Source organism: Pistacia vera, unplaced genomic scaffold (genome assembly GCF_008641045.1).
Source record: "Pistacia vera cultivar Batoury unplaced genomic scaffold, PisVer_v2 Contig211, whole genome shotgun sequence".
Lineage (NCBI taxonomy): Eukaryota > Viridiplantae > Streptophyta > Magnoliopsida > Sapindales > Anacardiaceae > Pistacia > Pistacia vera.
Genome location: NW_022196015.1, coordinates 1,250,221 through 1,270,849, shown reverse-complemented (window position 1 = coordinate 1,270,849; position 20,629 = coordinate 1,250,221). Strand labels below are relative to the sequence as shown.

Below are 20,629 nucleotides of genomic sequence, written 5' to 3'. Positions count from 1 at the left end.
ACTTAGAAAAAGGGCATGCAAAAAATAAGTGGTCAAGAGATTCCACGGATGAGTTACAAAAGCAACAATGAGCATTAGTAGCAGCCCCATACCTCATCAACCTGTCCTTTGTAGGTAATCTCTCCTTTATAGCCATCCATAAGATCATAGAGTATCTTGGAATAGCCTTTGAGAACCACACCAAGTCACACCACTCAACTTTTGCTCTCCTTCCTCTAATTGCCTCCCAAGCCGATTTGGTAGAGAAATCCCCCGAAGGTGAGGGTATCCAACAAATCTTGTCATCAACATTAGAAGGAGTGAAATTCACAGAATTCCTCATGTTAATAAGAGCCCAAGAATTGGCAGTTGGCCACTTCCAGTTGCATCCATCAACCACAGAACTCACTTTAGCATCCTTACCAATCCCCGCATCATAAATAATCCTTTCCCCATAGGTGCAAACAAGGGGGCCGTTCGGGTGCCAGTTATCAAACCAAAGAGAGGTGGTGTTACCATTACCAATGTTATATTTGATATTCTTTCTAGCCCTTTCCCTATTTTTGAGGATATATCTCTATGACCATGTATAATTTTGGGGAATGCATATGTCCCAAATGCTTCTATTTCTCAAAAGATAAATTCGGACCCAAGAGACCCAAAAAGTATGGTTTATGTGATTGTACAGGTTCCAAATATGTCTTAAAGAAGCTGCGAGGTTCCATTCCTTAGATTTCATAAACCCAAGCCCACCCTCATTTTTGGGTACACATACCAATGTTATAATTAAACAACTTCATTATTGTCTTCTAGTGATTGTTCTTTTGATGTTATGAATGTCTTAATAAGTTCCTAGGCGAATTACACTAGGAACCCACGAACTCAATGGAATAGGAACAAGTTAGTTTGCTAGGAACGTGTTGAGGATGATCGAATTAGAACCCTAAGGAAACTAAGTCCTTAAAACCCAAATTTGAGACGCCACAAAGGTTGATCACTCCCTTTGCTAAGTCGAGATTCAAGCATTCATTCAAGAACACAAGAACGCAAGCAAATAGCTTTCTAAAAGTAAACTTCAATTGATAATAATATGTCCCCCAAAAATAACATGGTTGCCCCTTTTTATAAGCAGCAAACCCACAAAAAAAATCCTAGCTAATTTAAAAAAAAAAAAGGGGTTGGGCTTAAGTAAAAGCGAATTGGGCCTAAATACTAAATCAACCCTAAATAAATAAAAGACTAAAGAATCTAATGATAATTAAAACATAAAAAAAAAAAGCGCAAGATTAAAAAACGAAAATTAAGTCCTAAATTAATCCTCGCATCCAACTTGATCTTCCGAATCTACCCCTTGCGTAAAAAGATAATAAATCATCCTTGGTGACGCCTTGAAATCTTTGAATTCAGTCATAGAGTCTTCCAGTGCAGCCTCTTTGTATTGCACTTCCATGATCAAGCCTTTCAAAGCCTCTTTCATCCTCTATTTTTTTTTTTATAAGTAATCATATTAAAGAAAACAGAGTAATGTACAAAGGCCTAATAAAAGGCGACCAGCCTATTTTGTGACATGCCCCGAAAATAGGAAACAAAAGAAACAAGCCTACAAACAGCCATCCGCTCTAGGGGTTTATCTAAAACCACAAAGGGAGATAAACACCAAGAAGAAAGTAAAGAGAACACCAAAAATCCCACCTACCATAGGACACCTCCCTAGGTTAGGATCATTAAAAGAAAAACACAAAATCAAACGCTTTACCAATGAGACAAAACAACCAAGCAAAAACCCTTCTGCTTAACCCTCTGTAATCCAATCTTCAAACAGTGTTGAGAACTTGAGGAACGTCTTTGAAAATAGATCTAGGGAGGCCCCAATCATTCGCCAACTTCCTATTGCTATAGGATGCAGTGACATTCCTAAGGTCCAAAGCTTTATCTCTCACAACACTTTTGATAGCATCGATTATGGTGAAAGAATCCTTATGGTCACCCCTAAAACTTCGCGAATTTCGTTCCCTCCAAATCCAATAAACCGTAGCCCCTAAACAAAGCCTACCCAAAGTGAATTTTAGACTCTTACCTTTCCATATCCTTGCCAAATGGGGGATGTAATCATGCCAGGGTCTAACCACATAACCAAGGTCAACAAGACTAAGGATCTTGCTCCAAATAGACTTAGAAAAAGGGCATGCAAAAAATAAGTGGTCAAGAGATTCCATGGATGAGTTACAAAAGCAACAATGAGCATTAGTAGCAGCCCCATACCTCATCAACCTGTCCTTTGTAGGTAATCTCTCCTTTATAGCCATCCATAAGATCATAGAGTATCTTGGAATAGCCTTTGAGAACCACACCAAGTCACACCACTCAACTTTTGCTCTCCTTCCTCTAATTGCCTCCCAAGCCGATTTGGTAGAGAAATCCCCCGAAGGTGAGGGTATCCAACAAATCTTGTCATCAACATTAGAAGGAGTGAAATTCACAGAATTCCTCATGTTAATAAGAGCCCAAGAATTGGCAGTTGGCCACTTCCAGTTGCATCCATCAACCACAGAACTCACTTTAGCATCCTTACCAATCCCCGCATCATAAATAATCCTTTCCCCATAGGTGCAAACAAGGGGGCCGTTCGGGTGCCAGTTATCAAACCAAANGTAATTAGACTCTAAAATAACAACCTTACCATGGATGGCTTGATTCGTAGATTGTATGATTTCAAACCTCACTAAACTAGGATTCCAAGCAACCCAAATTCTACCATTAGGGCAGCACACATAGTTATGGATTACATCCCATCCCCCAAACGTCAAGGACTTAGTAACCTCAAAATTTGGCTCACGAACTCTAGTTTTCAAAATACCACAAATTGTAATTTTATTGGAAGAGATTAGATGTCTAACCTCTTTTTTGTTTCAAAGGGGAATTAAGACCCCTTACATTCCACGAAGCAAGCTTAATCATGGGACGGCTGGGCATTAGGAACTTCTCTCGCCTTCCTGGCTAATCTCCTCCTTTGGCTTTTAGAAAGACTTCTTTCCCCCTCCGTAAGACCTTCCTTTTCATCTACTCGAACAAATTAAAGTGAGCAAACCCATTAAGATAAAGTTACCTGATGGGGTTAGTGTTTTGACCAATGAGAAGCTGTCAGAAGAGTCTGTAATGATCCATGGTCGAGAGTTAGTGGTTGATTTAATAGTTGATATGTCTGACTTTGATGTGATTTTTGGCATGGATTTCCTAGGGAGGTATGGAGTAGAAATCGACTGTCGGAAGAAGAAAGCAAGATTTAATCTCGATAGTGGAGACAAGTTTAGTTTGGAAGAGGGCCATCAGTTGAGTTTGTTGATTAGTAGCATGAAGGCTAGAGAGATGCTAAGAAAAGGGTGTTCTAGGTATATTGCCCATATGGTGCAAAGCAGAGGTGTCCCACCACCAGAGTTACAGAGGGTGCCAGTAGTCCAGAAATTTCTAGATGTATTTCTAGAAGATTTACCGAGTTTGCCTCCGAAAAGAGAAGTAGAATTCAGTATTGAATTGGCACCAGGGACAGCACCGATTTCTAAAGCCCCTTACCGAATGGCCCCAAGCCAAACATTAGGAATTGAAGAAGAGACTCCAAGAGCTCCTAGATAAAGGTTTTATTCAACCGAGTCATTCTCCCTAGGGAGCTCCAATATACTTTGTAAAGAAGAAAGATGGGTCATTGCGGATGTGTATTGATTATAGAGAGTTAAACAAAGTGACAGTGAAGAATAAGTACCTGTTACCTCGGATAGATGACCTTTTTGATCAATTGAAAGTTGCAGCAGTGTTTTCAAAGATTGATTTGAGGTCGGGTTATCATCAGATAAGAGTGGCAGAAAAAGATGTAGCTAAGACTTCCTTCTGGACAAGATACGGCCATTATGAATTTATGGTGATGCCTTTTGGGCTAACCAATGTCCCAGCAGTTTTTATGGACTTAATGAACCGAGTGTTCCATGATTGTTTGGATCAATTCATAGTGGTCTTCATTGATGACATCCTGGTTTACTCTAAATGAATAGAACAGCATGAGGAACATTTAAGATTTGCGCTGCAGCGATTGAGAGAAAGGAAGCTGTATGCCAAGTTTTCTAAGTGTGAGGTCTGGCTTGATCAAGTGATATTTCTAGGCCATACTGTTTCTAAAGAAGGGATCTCAGTGGATCCTAGTAAAGTAAAGGCGATCCTAGAATGGCAAAGATCGAAGACAATAAAAGAGGTGAGACGTTTCTTGGGATTAGTAGGTTACTACAGCCGGTTTGTAGTAGGGTTTGCGCAGTTGGCTAAGCCATTGACAGCTCTTACCAAACAGAGAACTCTTTTTACATGGTCAGATGCCTGTGAGGAGAGTTTCAAGAGTTGAAGAAAAAGTTGACAATAGCTCCCATTTTAGTGTTACCATAGCAGGGTGTAGATTATGATATTTATACAGATGTCTCACTGCAGGGACTTGGTTCTGTGTTGATGCAGTTAGGTAGGGTGATAGCTTATGCTTCTCGTCAATTGAAAGAGTACGAGACAAGATACACTACGCATGATTTAGAGTTGGCAGCGGTAGTCCTTTTGCATTGAAGAATTTTGGGTACCATTACCTTATTGCCAAGAGTAATATTACACCCGTACCGAAGAGTTTGAAGTTGATTTCTTTACTCAAAGGAGATGAATATGAGACAGACGAATGGATGGTTTGGTAGAGCTGGTTAAAGATTATGATTGCGAGATTAGTATCAGCCGGGAAAAGCCCAAGTAGTATCCAAGTTCTTTGAGTCCAAGTGACATATGGCGAGAGCCCTATCCCAAAAACAGCAGCCCATTAATGAGTCAGAGTCACGGTGTTAAAACAAAACCCTCCTCTAATCATTGTGTTTCTTATTCGCAATAGCCTGGATAATGGGAACTAGATGGCGAAGAGGGTAGTGAGAATGTCAAAGATAGTTTTGAAAAGATAAGCTGAAATGAGTGGGGTAAATGTTCCTACGGGGCTGATCTAACAGGGGTAAATAATCAAGGTGCGTGTGATGATTGAGATGTTTGTTAAGGGAATGAATATGGGGTGTTTTGCCTACTAGAGAGGAGATGTTGAAGTAAGCAAAGTTGAATGCTCTGGTGCTGGTGACAACGACGAGAGTAACCCCACCTAGAGGGTCCAGATGATGGAGGAAAACCATGGGGGTGGAAAGGGACACGCAGGCGGTAAGACTCAAAAGAGTGGCTCTGAGGTCGGGGAGGCCGTATGTCCGGTACATAGCAGAGCGAGTGACTGGTGGAATGGGCTCTACCCCGCTGTTCGAAGTCGCGAGGAAGGCGGTCGAGATCCGGGACGCTGACAAAAGCCAAGGCAGGCGAAGACCGGAAGCGGCGAAGTTCCTAACCCAGCGCCCCATGATTAGCTTGCTTCTGGGAATGTAAGGGGTTCTTAATTCCCCTTTGAAACAAAAGAGGTTAGACATCTAATCTCTTTCCCATAAATTGCAATTTGTGGTATTTTGGAAACTAGAGTTCGTGAACCAAATTTTGAGGTTACTAAGTCCCTTGACTTTTGGGGTGGGATGTAATCCATAACTATGTGTGCTGCCTAATGGTAGAATTTGGGTTGCTTGGAATCCTAGTTTGGTGAGGTTTGAAATCATTCAATCAACGAATCAAGCCACCATGGTAAGTTGTTATTTTGGAGTCTAATTACTCCTTGGTTTCTCATGTCTATGGCTCTAATGTCCGGAAAAAAGAATTATGAGAGACTTAATGGGTAAAGCTCAAGATTTTGGGAAATACCATGGGTGTTATGGGTATTTTAATGCGATGAGATTTGGCTGAGAAATAGGGGGTTCTTATAGGTGGAAAATTACTTTTCGGACTTGAATAATATGTGTAATGAGACTAGGCTTGAGACCTTCGGTTTATGGGTATTTTTCACGTGGTAATATGAGAGAAGGGAACATGGATTACCACAAGATTGATCGAGCTCTTGTGAATGAAAGTGGGGCAGTGTGTTTGGTAACTCCATAGCCAATTTCCTCCTCCCCAAGCATCTCGGATCATTCTCCTTGTATTGTGAAAGTGGGTATGTCTTCATTTAGGAAAATCCATTTCGGTTCTTCAACTTTTGGGCTCACCATGAAAGTTCGTTAGCTTGTTAGGAGCTTGGGAAGAAGAAGTTAGGGGTACCCCTTGTTCATTGGTACTAAACTGAAGAGAGTCAAAGCAGCATTAAAAGTTTAACAGAGGGAGTTTGGGAATATCTCGGCAAGAGTATTGAAGCTAGAGAAAACCTTCTAAGGTCCAGCATGATCTTGCTTCTAATCCTCTTGAAGAGAACCTTATTCTTGAGGAGAAAGCCAACTGTTTAATTTTAATTCTTTAAGTCGAGCTGAGGAGTCTTTAGCTAGCAAAATCTAGAGTGCAATGGCTTAGGAGGGTGACACAGAACAAGCTATTTCTTCAAGTGTGTGAATGGAAGAAAGAATAGAAATGAATCATCCCAAGCTTAAGTGTGATAACGGCATGGGTATTGAAGACCCTTTGCATTAAGGAGAATTGTCAGCCACTTAAAAGAGTTTTTGAAGAGCCGAGGTGGTGTGAGAGACTTCCAGGGTTTAGAGGAAATTATGAACCTTGCATCACTAGTGATATGGTTAATGGGATGATTGCCGAGTGAGGATGAGGAATCAAGAACACTCTTTTTCGTTGGCCACAACAAAGCTCCTGGACCAGATAGTTTTGGTGCATATTTCTTCAAGAAGCATGGGATGTGTGGGAAAGATGTGATTATTGGCTATTAAGACTTCTTCCAAGAGGGCAAGCTTCTCAGGGAGGTAAATTGTACTTCAATGCTCCTATTCCCAAGTGTGATAATCCTTCTTTGTGTAAGGACTATCGGCCCATTTCTTGCTGCAACATAATTTATAAATGTATCACCAAGATCATTGAAATAGAATTAGGGGTGACCATAAGATCTTTCACCATAAGTTGCTATCAAAAGTGTTGTGAGAGATAAAGCTTTGGACTTAGTAATGTCAACTGCATCCTATAGCAATAGGAAGTGTACGAATGATTGGGGCCTCCCTAGATCGATTTTCAAAGACGTTCCTCAAGTTCTCAACACCATTTGAAGATTGATTACAGAGGGTTAAGCAAAAGGGTTTGTTTGCTTGGTTGTTTTTTCTCATTCGTAAAGCGTTTATTTTTTTGTTTTTTCTTTTAATGATCCTAACCTGGGGAGGTGTCCTACGTAGGTGGATTTTTGGTGTTCTCTATTCTCTTTTCTCTTGGTGTTTTTCCTCCCTTTTGGTTTTTTGTAAACCCCTAGAGCGGATGGCTTTTTTGTAGGCGTTGTTCTCTTTTGTTTCCTATTTTCGGGGCTGTCCCAAATAGGCTGGTCGCCTTTTATTAGGCCTTTGTACATTGTTTTTTTCTTTAAATAATGATCCTTTACTAAAAAAAAAAAAAAAAAAAATCCCCCCCACCTCCATCCTTGTCACAGTAGCATAAAACTAGGCTAGACTCTCACCGGGGAACGATCCTTACTCGCACTACTACAATTATCTTTTTTTTGAGTGTAGATTTTAATTTTGGTTGCCTGCGACAGCACACCAATCTCTAATACGTGTGATTTGAGAGCTCTGAGGCGCGGTTCATGACCTCCGTAAGAATTCTCTTCTCACCTCATCATGTTTGAGGAATACCAACCCGATTCCTGAAATGGAGAACACCATCAGCAAATGAAACTCTGAGTCTTGCCCTCATACACTAGCTGAATTATTTTTTGACACCACTCATCAGCTACTTGATTTCTTTTGATTTCTTCCATTAAGGTAGATTGAACCTCTAACCTGGCAATCCTTCCTTGTAGGACTGAAGCTGCTCTTTACACAACTCTTATCTTAATCTAACTCTTTCTGCTTTGTGAGGTCGCGACAATAAGCTTTTCTACTCAAAGCATTTTTTTTTTTTTTTTTTGTTAAGTAAGTAATCATATAAGAACAAGACAATGTACAAGGTCCAATAAAAGGCGACCAGCTATTTTGGGCATGCCCAAATAGGAAACAAAGAAACAGCCTAAAACACGCCATCCGCTCTAGGGTTTATCAAAAACCACAAAGGGAGAAACACACCAGAGAAGAAAAAGAGACACCAAAAATCCCACCTACCATAGGACACACTCCTCAGGATAGGATCATTACAAGAAAAAAACAAACGCTTTACCTGAGACAAAACAACCAAGCAAAAACCTTCACAAGAAAGAATGGAACCTCCTAACCAAGGAAAAAGCCATGAGACAATTTCCCCATTTGTCCCTCCCCAAATCAGCCAACTCTATTAGGAGTATACCTTATCCTCCCTTCCATCATCAAGGTTTCCGGAGCAAAAACTATTCATAAGGATGCACTGGATTTTTCGATAAACAAAATCGTTTCTTCAGATGCATACCACAGGACTTCAACTCCCATCACCTTTTCCCCATATCCCACCTTCACTCGCGCGCTTCTTTCCACCCTTTCCCCCCTCCTCGCCATGCATCTAAGTGGAGGCACCTTTGAATCAACCAGCGCATTCCCATTGCACATTTCCACACCAACCTTATCAATCTCTTTTCCACCCACAATTTGCTGCTTCTTAAACACCCCACCGGAACTTTTTGCCTCACTTGTACTCAAAGAATTCACAAGAAAAAGACCATTGGGAGGCAAAGTATGGCTTTGTGAAGGTTTAGGAAGTGGAGGGCAAAAATTGTTTTTTTGTGATGTGGCAGGGCTGGTGACGTGGCAGGCTGACGTGGCATCTTGGGGGACGTGGCAGCATGAGTCAGCGTGAGATTGATGAGGTGGAGGGGAGAGATGGATGATTTGTTGGTGAGTTGTCATGATTTGATGTCAAAGAGATAAGAGATAAGGAAATTAAAGAAGAACCAATGAAAACAAGTGACGTGGCTAAAAACTTATGGAACAGCCTGTTAACCAGTCCAAATCTCACATTGGAAACGTATTGGGGAGGTCTTGGGCTTATAAATGGGGGGAGTTCCCCCACCTAATAGGTTAGCCTTTTGGGTGTGAAACTCCCGTCCCGTGACAAGTGGTATCAGAGCAGACCCAATCCGTCTTTTGATGTCCCGCCAAGCATCCACGCAGGGGCGTCCACGTGTGATTGTCGGTCCACACGAGAGTGAGGTGGACGGGTAGGCAGGGGGCCCCACCTGTGACGAGGGCGTCACAGGATTGGGTAGGGGAGAATGTAACAAATCTCACATTGAAAACGTATTGGGGAGGTCTTGGGCTTATAAATGGGGGGAGTTCCTCCATCGAATGACACTGCATTTAATGGGGTGCGATTGATTTGCCATCTCGTTACTCAAAGTGTCAGGGGCTACAATTGTTTCAAGGATATCTAAGCGACACTACAGTACCTTTTCTCCCTATCAATACAAGTGTTTTTGGAGGTTCATTCTTTATTACCCAAGTCAAGCTTCGCTCTAAGTCCGTTGAGCAATTTTAACTTTTTAGGGTCTCTTTTCTTTGTGCTTTTTCTTCCCTGCTCTGGAGATGTCGTCCACTAGTGGCCGTTTTGGTGAAAACACTAGTTTTCAAGATAATGATGTTCCTGAAACGTCATTAGTACCATCAAGAGAGGCTCGGACTGGTGCATTTCACTTCGGTCTCCACCGAGGTGACGGTGGTAGTCCTTCGAATTTTTGCCATGGGCGAGGAGGCCTTGGGCAAGTTTAGCATCTTCATCCTATGTCTTCTTCTTCCTTGGGAGATGCAGGTGATGATGCTGGCAATTATAGGGGAGTTCCGTTAGCCACCCCTCCCTCTCGGAGGAGGAGGCTGATGACTACCTATGTACCAGGCGGTTGTTGTATCCCTGTTGCCGAGTTTCTATGGTCTGTAGGGGCTGATACGAAGACTAGGGAGGGGATTCCTGTGAACTTACAACCGGCAGTGGTGATCAAGGAGGGAGAAAGGGAGAGGCTGGTTGGAGATGTCGTTGCTCAAGCCATTGGCAAGCTTCTAGAGCATCTCTGAGTCCCGTTGTGCACCCTCCAAGAATCACCACGGAGGCCGGTTGGGAGCAAATAAGGGGCCACGAGCTGACTCCCCTTTTTCAGAAAGTAGTTATGAACCACGTTCAGGTTTGAATCCGTTCCTCCATAATCCTCATACGTCTTTTTACTTGTTGTGCTTACTTGGCTATGTGTTTATTATGCGGATTCTCTCTCTGTTGACTATTCTCTTCCAGCAGGTTTACCCAAGGCTGCGAAGCTTAAAAGTTGCTCGTGAATACCTCTGAGAGTTTGAGAATACGTCCATGAGACTGAGAGCAGCTCTAGCTGATATGTTTGACGAGCATATCGAGGAGGTGGATAAATTGAACTGAGCCCTAGAGCAGAGCAATGGGTGCCTTTCTACTCTCTAGAGAGAGAATGCCAAGCTGCGTGGGCAAACACAGCAGATGGTGGAAAATATGACTATTCTAAAAAATGAGAGAACGCGGCTTGAGCGTTGCCTCGCCTCACATCGCTTTAGGGCTCCGAAGGCTCATCATTTCCGGACGAAGACTATGATTTTTTTATTTTTTTAACATATGTAACCCCATAGATGTACGGACTTTAATAAATAAAAGACCTTAAGTTTTCTTCCTCATATTTGTTTGCTCTATCTTGGTTGCGTCTTTCCACATTTTTCTTTATTCTCTGCAAATCTATATGCTTGATCTACACTGGGCTCGTGTCTTTTCCTTAAGCATTTCGTTGTGCCATGGACTATTCCGATTGGCTTTTCGCTTGCGTTTTGTAGCGAACTGCGACCTTGACTTACCGAGCTGAGGGCTCGCTGATCCCTGTAGCATTATGGATTGGAGTTGCACTTATCATATGAGTTATAATAGAAAATGGGTTTCTAGTTTTGAAAAACTAGATGGTGGATAAGTTTTTATGGGCAACAATAATACTAGTAACACAACATGGATAATTGTAACCCATTTGAAGACTCATGATGGATCAATTAGAGTCCTAACAAATGTTGAACATGTTTTGGGTATGAAGAAGGGTCTTATTTCATTGGGTGCCATATAATCTATATAAAGAAAGGAAAAGGAGAATTAAACATAATTCTTTAACTCTCCAAAACCCTAGCCGCCCCTTGCAACGAGAAAATCTTTTTCTCTCAATTTCTTTTTCTCTCTTAGGGCAAACTAATTAATCTAGCAGTTAATTTCTTTGTGATTCCCGTCCCACTTTTGTGTGGATACCGATTTGCTCAATTCTCTGCTTGAATCGTTTTGCGAAGTCATATTAGAATTCAATTGAAGGAGCCACCAACGCAGGTATTGAAATTAATCTCTGTTTGATTTATTGTTTTCTTTTAATAGATTGCATTATATCATTCCTGATAATGGGATTCGGGTTAAAATTGAATAAAAATTTATTTTTATTCCGCTCTTATTCAATTTAAATTCCAACAGTAAGCGCCTGATTCTTACGTTCATTTGTGAGTAATGGGACGAAAGTGTATAAGGTGATGGAGAATATGTAACTCAATCCAAGATTGACTTAGAATCTGAAAAGGAAATTGTAACTAAATTTATTTCTTCATTTGATTGGAATAGCTGAGTATATACCAATAGGTAACCAATTTTTATGCTCTCTTTATATCTCATGTAATACATATTATTTTTTTTTTTGTTAAGTATGTAATACATATTATTCAGATATTGGTATGTATGTTAGTTTCATTTCTTAATTTTTATAGCAAAATAAAATGTTTGTTTTATTTATTTGTTTCATGGAACAATAATAATATCTTTATAATTTGGTTGGTTAATATATAAAAGTGGTTCTTTGGTGGAAGAAGTGATCCGAAAAGGGAGAACATATTGCTTTGTAGTGATGAAAGGGTATTTCTAATTTGATTGTTTTATTGTGGTAGGCATTGTTATTTTCGTTTGAGTTAAAGATGTATAGTTAAGGGAGATTATAACTAGATAACTTGATAATTGTATACAATGTTATTTGACGTTATGACCATGTTATTATTCATGGATGTTAAATTGTTGTTTGTACATTGAGATATTTATAAGTTTGTGTTATTATTTAAACATGTAGTGCAACGTTTAATTCTGAAAAGAAGCAATTGTTTATAGGTTCCAATTCCATGAACATGTTTTAATAATAATATATTGTTTAAATACTATTTTCAACATAATATGCATCGAAACTTGGCTTCCATTATTACTATTTTCGGGTCGTGCCTATTGGGCCTTGATTTCAAATTTTTGTTTGGGTCAGCCCGACACCATTGACTATTCATGTTGGGCCAGCCCAACACATAAAATAACTTGGGCTTAGATAACATGAGCCGGGTCTGAATGACAATCCATTTTGCATGTCTAAGCCCAATATTATATCTTGGGACTATAACGTTAGACCTTGATTTGGGACCTTTGTTGGAGAGGAAAACTTACATGGGACAAGTTAACCACCTCATCACTACGATGTGATAAGACCATCCAATAATATATTTACATTTGCTATTAGGTGGCAAATAATATTTTTAAAATTTTGACTTTTGCTTTACCGATTCAGATTTCTTCTCTTTTCTTTCCCAAAAAGGCCAAACGATATGCACCCACCTATAATTTGTTATAAAGATAATTTTGTATTCAAAAGATTTGAAAATGAGAATTATTTATTTTTTATCCAAATCTACTAGTAAAATCTGTTTAAGTAAGGATAATATAATAATTTTATATCTATTAATTTTAAATTAATCCATATATCCCTAATTTTTTCTATTTCATTTTTCTCTTCCCTCTCTTATCTTTTTTCTTCATCACTCCCTTCGCTTTCTTTCTTTTTCTCCATCTTTTCCCTCTTCCTCTACTCTTTTTTTCCTTTTCTTCTCCCTCTTTTCCCTTCTCTTTCTTTCCTTTCTTCTACGTCTTTTCCCTCCTCCCCTTCTATTTTTTCCTTTTCTTCTCTGTCTTTTCCCTCCTCCCCTTCTCTTTTTTTCCTTTTCTTCTCCCTCTTTTCCCTTTGGTCGCTAGGCAAGAACCCGTCTTTTCCTCTTCAGTTTTTTAATTTTTAATTTTTTTTCAAATTTTTATAATTTTTTACAGTTTCGGTTGGAAGTGTTTGAAATCTGTGGTGGTTTGTGGCCGTGGTGATGGTGATGGTTGTATTTTCCTCTTCAGATTCTTAACTTTTAATTTTTTTTTCAAATTTCTATAATTTTTTACAGTTTGGGTTGGAAGTGTTTGAAATTTGTGGTGGTTTGTGGCGGTGGTGATAGTTGTATTTGGTGGTTCTGGTGGCGAGTTTGGAGCTGTTGGAGGTCCTGACCGAGACAAGAATAATCTCATTTTTCTTTTTCATAGGTTTCAGCAATGGGTTTGAATTTTTATTTTTATTTTTCCTTACGTGATTGTTTAGTTGAGATGTAAGATGAATTTGGTTATGAAGTTGAGATGGAGAATGAATTTTGAATGTGGTGTTAAGATGAGGTTGAATTTCAATTGTGTTTATATTTATGGGAGGTGATTTTTTCGGGCGAATCTGGCTGAATTTGGGAAAACAAGGAGAAGAAAAGGAAAAAAGAGAAGGGGAGGAGGGAAAAGACGGAGAAGAAAGGAAAGAAAGAGAAGGGAGAGATGAAGAAGAAGATAAGAAAGAGAAGAGAAAAATGAAATAAAAAAAATAGGATAAAAAAATTAGGGATTTATAGATTAATTTAAAATTATTGGATATAAAATTACTATGTTATCCTTACTTAAACGGATTTTACTAACAGATTTAGAAAGTGGGTAATTCTCATTTTCAAACCTACTAAATTGTCTTTATGACAAATTATGAGTGGGTGTATAGCGTTCAGCCCCGATAAATTTATATTCCATCTACTTAATATAATGCAAGTGGGTTTCATTTGATCTTTAAGAATGAAATTATATCAGTCTTTAGTGATTTAATTTAAGAAAAAATACAAATTTTTTTAAGACTGGCAAGAAATTATTGTGTTTATGGTGGCTCTAAAAGTCGTTATTGTATACTCTCTAGCCATTAAACAACAAATAAACATCAAAGTAAAATCTATTCTTTTCTTCAATACATAAAACAGGCTGACGACTACAGTTGGGGAATTGATAGAGAATAATGAAGATTGACGAATGAACGACAAACAGAAACTGATTGAGAATAAAAATTGATCCGCAATTGGGGTAGGATGAGAGAGAAATAAAGTTAAAAAAAAAATTGTGATTGAAAAAATAAGATTTTAATTTAGTTATCCAAATACATGGTCTTATCACATTAGTACAATAAGGTGATAAGCCTGTCCCATGGGAAACCTTGGCCTCAAATCCTTGCCGACCACTTTTTGCTTGGGATCTTTTGCGGGCACATTAACTTGAGTCTTTCTAACACTTGTCAACATTCACTTTACGGTGTAGATTCTCTATTATACGCTTTGTCTTTTATTATTCCAGTAACACTATAAAACAAATTGTCTTGTATTCATATAATCATGATCCTTATCTATTATTTTTGTGGAATTATCCTTTATAATATCAACATCTTGTTGCATAAATTGTAGATATATATGTAAAAATATAGATTGGGCTAAAGAATCCAATGAGAATTAATAAATTGTCAGATAGCATATGCTAAATTAAACACCGAAATATAATGTTGAAAATACAGATGCTACGTACTCAAATAAATATTCCTACTAGGTTTCTATAACTCTTGACAAATTCACGAATTTGGATGTTGTGCATCATTTTTAAAGCCGCCTTGATAAGTCAACGGCCGAAGCTTATTGTAGTAAAACCATATAGATAATCTCCTGTGTTGTATACATCGACTAACGCAGACAAAATGAAGTGCCATGGCATCGTTTCTCACTATGTAAATGAACTGATTGGCACCTAACAACACAATCTCAATATTATACTCTGGTTGTCTATCAGCATCAGCGTGTTTGGCTGGGGTATACATCATGATAAATTCATTTTAGTTTTACCCAAACTAATCAGTTAAATTCTTATTCCGTTCGGTTTCGTTTGATTTGGATTTTCGGTTTTGTTTTTTTGTTTTTTGGTTTTATCCCTATATATACGTAAAGGAGTTATGGGTGTGCAGGAGTTTTAGGCAATAAAATTAGTCACATATGATATGACTTGTAGTTCTAGGCTAAGTGATTAATTTTATCCAATTAGGAACTGCAACAGTTTACCTTTTATGAAGAATTCTATTGACAATTAAAGAGAAAAACTTATATAGGACAATCTTATCATATCACCTAATTGATAGGTGAGACCATCCACTAACAAAATGACATATAGAGTTATTTTTCATAACACCAATCATAGAGAGTAATTATTGATTAATCATGACCGTAGGTGGTTATTTATATGGCAATAATTACAACTATTTTATTGGATGATCTTATTATATAAGTGATGTAGTAAGAGTATCACATGAAATGACATGTAGTTATACAAAATTGGAAAACCTTCAAGCAATCAACTTTTGGGGAACCAATGAGCTCTAGTATATTAAATAACTTTGGTAACAATTGCAAGCAAATAACTTTAGTATATTAAAGTTAAGTTGATAGATAAAGGAAAAGGTTGCTCTCGAAGCCTCCTCACAAAGATGTGTAGATTTAAGTATTCTAGTGTTTGTATTTTTTTCAAAGGTCAACAAGGTTAAGATAATTTCTGTAATAATCCATGCGATTACAAAATAACTCTAATTAAGTTGCACTAGCCGTTCTTAAATATACTAATTGAAAGTAACACCAAGGATGAACGATCAACTCTCGTCATAGACATCCTATGTATCCAAGCTTCTTAATTTACTATAAAAGTAATATTATTAAATTAATTTGATTCAAGTGTTATGTATAGAGAGAAATTAAGGATTTTATAAAATATTGCGATTAAACAAGAAATTAGAATCGCAACATTAAATGATGAGAGAGCCGAGTTCAGAAGTTCAAAAGGATGATGGAAAAGAAGGAAGAACGCAACCTGGTTCATTACGAATGGTTTTGAAAGACTCAGACTGGAAGGATATGTTTTTAATGGTACTTGGGTCGATTGGATCAGTTGCAGATGGATCAGCCATGGCGTTAATCATGTTAAGTATCAGCCACTTGATGAATGGCTATGCTGGCCCTTCTCTCACCCCTCAAGACATTAGTAAGGTTTGTCAGAGTAATTTTTACTTGCTATTTCTCCAATACATATAAGCACACATGCAAATGTTGTAGTTGAAATTTGAATGAGAAAAGACTAAAGGGCAAAGCTGAGAAATATTGAATGATTTTTACGATGAATTTTAACTCAGTTACTGAAATTGTTTTGCTCATATTGCAGTACGCACTTGCCTTACTCTATGTTGCACTTGGCGTGGGTTCAGGCGCATTTCTGGGTACTATACAATCATATTCATTTATTCACAGCATAGTTATATGTTACTTACCATTTATAATATGATTATAAGATATATCTCATCATATTTTGCTGAAATATTATATGTGGTTAATGTTTATTCGATTTTTTTTTTATTATAAATCAAATCACAAAAGTTTTTTTTTTTTTGCACGTAAAAATAAGATTTTGATAGTATCGTGAATCCAACCTTAAAGTTATTGGCATGCATAACCCTTCTACTATTTTAATGGCCAAAATACATATCACTATCACTAGTGTCTCCCCATCTCTAATCTTTGGATATTGTATTCAATAGAAGGATTTTGTTGGGCACGAACTGCGGAGAGGCATACATTTCGATTACGCAGAAAATATCTACGAGCTGTGCTTCATCAAGATGTTGGGTTCTTTGATATGAACTATGGTGCATCCATGACATCCCAAGTCGTATCCAGCATTTCTGTTGACACATTAACCATACAGTCTGTTTTAACAGAGACGGTCCGTGTATTACTTTTAAAAATATAATCATCTAATATAGTCTTTTAGTAGGATTTATGCATATACAGATTCAATCACTTTACGTTTACAGATTTCACACATTAACATGATGCATCTGTGGTACTAAGATATTTTTTTACTTCTACATGATTTCCAATAGTTTTCAAGATTACTAACTTTGATTTGGAAATGAAAAATTATCGCAGATAGCGAATTTCATAATGAATATGTCAACGTTCATCACGGGTCAAATGGTTGCGTTGTACCTCAGTTGGAGACTGGCTATAGTTGCCATCCCTGCATTCTTTGTATTGATTATCCCAGGATTTGTATACGGAAAACTTTTAGCCGGAGTCGGAGAGAAGATACAAGTCGCTTACACCATTGCTGGGGGAATCGTAGAACAAGCAGTGTCATCAATAAGGATAGTCTACTCCTATGTTGCAGAAGATCAAATGATTAAGAAATATAAGATTGCATTAGAGCCCACTCTGAAGCTGGGAATAAAGCAAGGATTGCTGAAAGGAATGGCCATGGGCAGCATTGGAGTCACTTTCGCTGTCTGGGCTCTTCAAGGCTGGTATGGGAGCACCTTGATTATTAGGAAGGAAGCCAAAGCTGGAGATGTTTTCACTGCTGGAGTATGTATAATATATGCAGGACTGTAAGTTTACGAAACCCTTTGCTTCAAACTTTTCTAACAATCCAGTTTTTTATACCAGTTATTCAAGTAATAACCGCTTCTGGTAATTTGATTTTGCAGTGCCCTTGGAGGGGCTTTGATCAATGTGAAGTACTTTGCAGAGGCAAATGCTGCAGCTTCTAGGCTATTTGAGATGATCAAGCGAGTTCCGAAGATTGACTCTGCAGATCAACAAGGCAAAACTGTGTCAAATTTTAAAGGTGATTTGGAATTTAAAGACATAGACTTTGCATATCCTTCAAGAATAGAAAGTTTGGTATTAAAGAAGTTTAATCTGAGAGTAACAGCAGGCCAAACTGTTGGGTTGGTAGGAAAAAGTGGGTCAGGTAAATCAACAGTTGTAAATTTGCTTGAAAGATTCTATAACCCTATTAGAGGAGAAATCTACTTGGATGATATTGACATAAGGAGTCTCCAGTTGAAATGGTTGCGTAGTCAAATGGGCCTAGTAAGCCAAGAGGCTATACTTTTTGCAACCACAATCAAAGAAAATATCCTCTTTGGCAAAGAGGAAGCTTCAATAGAGGAGATTATCAAAGCAGCTAAAGCTGCCAATGCACACAATTTCATCAATCAACTACCAAATGGATATGACACCATGGTACGCCATAAAAACTTGTTCTAATTCATCTGCCATGTAATTTACTCATCCTATAAACAAACTCTACAAATAACAAGAGAGTTACCGAGGTCTATACTTTATGTTCTTTCAGGTTGGGCAACTGGGAATTCAGATGTCAGAAGGACAGAAACAAAGGATATCCATTGCAAGGGCATTGTTAAGGGACCCAAAAATCCTACTGCTGGATGAATCCACAAGCGCATTGGATTCCCACTCTGAAAAGGCTGTACAAGATGCTTTGGATCAGGCGTCTCTAGGAAGAACTACCATTATCATTGCACACCGTCTTTCAGCTCTTCGCAATGCTGACTTCATTGCAATTATTCAATCTGGAAAAGTGGTGGAAACATGTTCTCATTATCAACTGATGGAAAACAGTAGCTGCCTTTACTCATCAATGGTACAGCTGCAGAGAACTTTTATAAATGATGGGATTGCATCAACATCTAAAGGAATTGAACTGAACAGTTCCATTTCCATAGACAAAGCAAGTTCAAGAACAGAAAAAACAGAAAATATTTCGGCTTTGCAAAGTTTCAGTCATGATCTGCAAGGAGATCACAAAGATTCCCCACCTTTATGGCACCTATTGTGCATGGCTTCACCTGAGTGGAAGTCACCTGAGTGGAAGTCAACTGTTTTGGGTTGCATTGGTGCCTTTTGTTATGGATTGATTCAGCCTTTGCACTCTTTCTGCTTGGGTGGGATTCTATCTGTTTATATAATAGATGATCATAGTGAGATTAAATCACAGACCAGAATCTACTGCTTTGCGTTTATATCCTTTGCCATCTTTGCTTTTATCACCAATGTGTTTCAGCATTACTACTTCGGGATTATGGGAGAGAGCTTGACAAAAAGGGTCAGAGAGACCCTGTTTGTAAAGATCTTAACATTTGAGATCGAGTGGTTTGACCAAGAAAACAACAACAGTGGAGCTGTCTGTTCAAGATTGGCCACAGATGCAACTATGGTGAGGACTCTTGTTGCAGATCGCTTGTCATTGTTAGCTCAAAACATGTCTTCAATGGTTTTAGCTATTGTTTTGGGTATGGTGCTGTCATGGAAGCTTGCACTCATAGCTATCAGTATGCAACCATTTATAATTGGTGCCTTCTATACTAAAGCAACAATGATGAGGAACATGTCTAGGAAATTAGTGAAAGCACAGAACAAGAGCGGTGAATTAGCAAGTGAGGCAGTAGGAAACCACAGAATTATTACAGCATTCTATTCACAAGAAAAGATTCTGAAACTTCATGAATTAACACAGATAAGCCCTAAAAAAGAAAGCAACAGGCAATCTTGGTATGCAGGAATTGGATTATTAGTTTCACAGTTCCTAACAGCAGCCAATCCAGCAGTAATTTTCTGGTGTGGTGGGAAACTACTATATGCACAAGATATAACATACAAGCACCTCTTTCAGACATTCTTCGTCCTTGTATCAACAGGTAGGGTCATAGCAGAGACAGGAAGCATGACAGCAGACTTATCAAAGGGAACCAGTGCATTGAAATCAATTTTTGAGATCCTGAAAACAAAGAGCAAAATTGACCCAGATGATTCAAATGCCATTAAGCCACAAAAGCTCAATGGAGACAGAGAATTTAAAGATGTGGATTTCTTCTATCCATCCAGGCCTAAACAGATTCTCTTGAAGCATCTAAACCTAAAAATTGATGTGGGAGAAGTTGTTGCTCTAGTAGGCCAAAGTGGGTCTGGAAAATCTACCATCATGAGATTGATTGAGAGATTCTATGACGTCTCAAATGGATCAGTTGAAGTTGATGGACTTGACATCAAGCTCTACAATTTAAAGGCTATAAGGTCACATATAGCATTGGTAAGTCAAGAGCCAACTCTCTTTGCAGGAACAATCCATGAGAACATTTCATATGGAAAGGAGAACGCAAGTGAAGCTGAAATAATTGAAGCTGCAACTGTTGCAAATGCCCATGATTTCATAAGGTTTGTTTGTGTCAACTATATATGTAGCATACGTTCTATCAAATTGGGTTGTGCTTTGGTTTTTCATCAAGTAGTTTTAGAGGTTGTTGGTTTTGATTCTAATATTTTACTGTATTGCATTGAAGAGCAGTTCCATGAGGGATGGTTATGCAACTTACTGTGGAGAAAGAGGTGTGCAACTATCAGACCATCTCCAACCCATCCATTGCACTAATTTGGTGCAAAATTGCACCAAATTGGTGCAAATTTTGGTGTAAAATACTATTCCATCTCCAACCCGCTACATCAAATATTATACCAAAAAGAATATTTTTTAAAATATTCCTTAAAATATTCTTTTTTTTTCTTTTATTGTAATAATCAACAATTAATCTATTTCACTCATTATTTTTGTATATATTAATTAA

The 20,629-nt window shown here is 38.2% G+C and overlaps 1 protein-coding gene across 1 annotated transcript; it reads left to right on the top strand.

The window, feature by feature from the left end:
* Positions 1-17,478: 17,478 nt before the first annotated feature.
* On the top strand, positions 17,479-20,071 carry LOC116129394 (putative multidrug resistance protein). Its single transcript, XM_031415140.1, has 4 exons — positions 17,479-17,590; positions 17,690-18,230; positions 18,343-19,956; positions 20,033-20,071. Exons 2-4 carry the CDS (start codon positions 17,763-17,765, stop codon positions 20,069-20,071), a joined length of 2,121 nt encoding a protein of 706 aa, XP_031271000.1. The 5' UTR covers positions 17,479-17,590; positions 17,690-17,762.
* The last annotated feature ends 558 nt before the right edge of the window (positions 20,072-20,629 follow it).

Excerpts from the sequence above, each read along its gene's own strand:
- LOC116129394 (XM_031415140.1), top strand. The coding sequence starts at position 17,763 with ATGATCAAGCGAGTTCCGAAGATTGACTCTGCAGATCAACAAGGCAAA. Across the intron at positions 18,231-18,342 it reads CAAATGGATATGACACCATG|GTTGGGCAACTGGGAATTCA; the intron begins GTACGCCATAAA and ends ATGTTCTTTCAG. Across the intron at positions 19,957-20,032 it reads TGGGAGAAGTTGTTGCTCTA|TTGAAGTTGATGGACTTGAC; the intron begins GTAGGCCAAAGT and ends CAAATGGATCAG.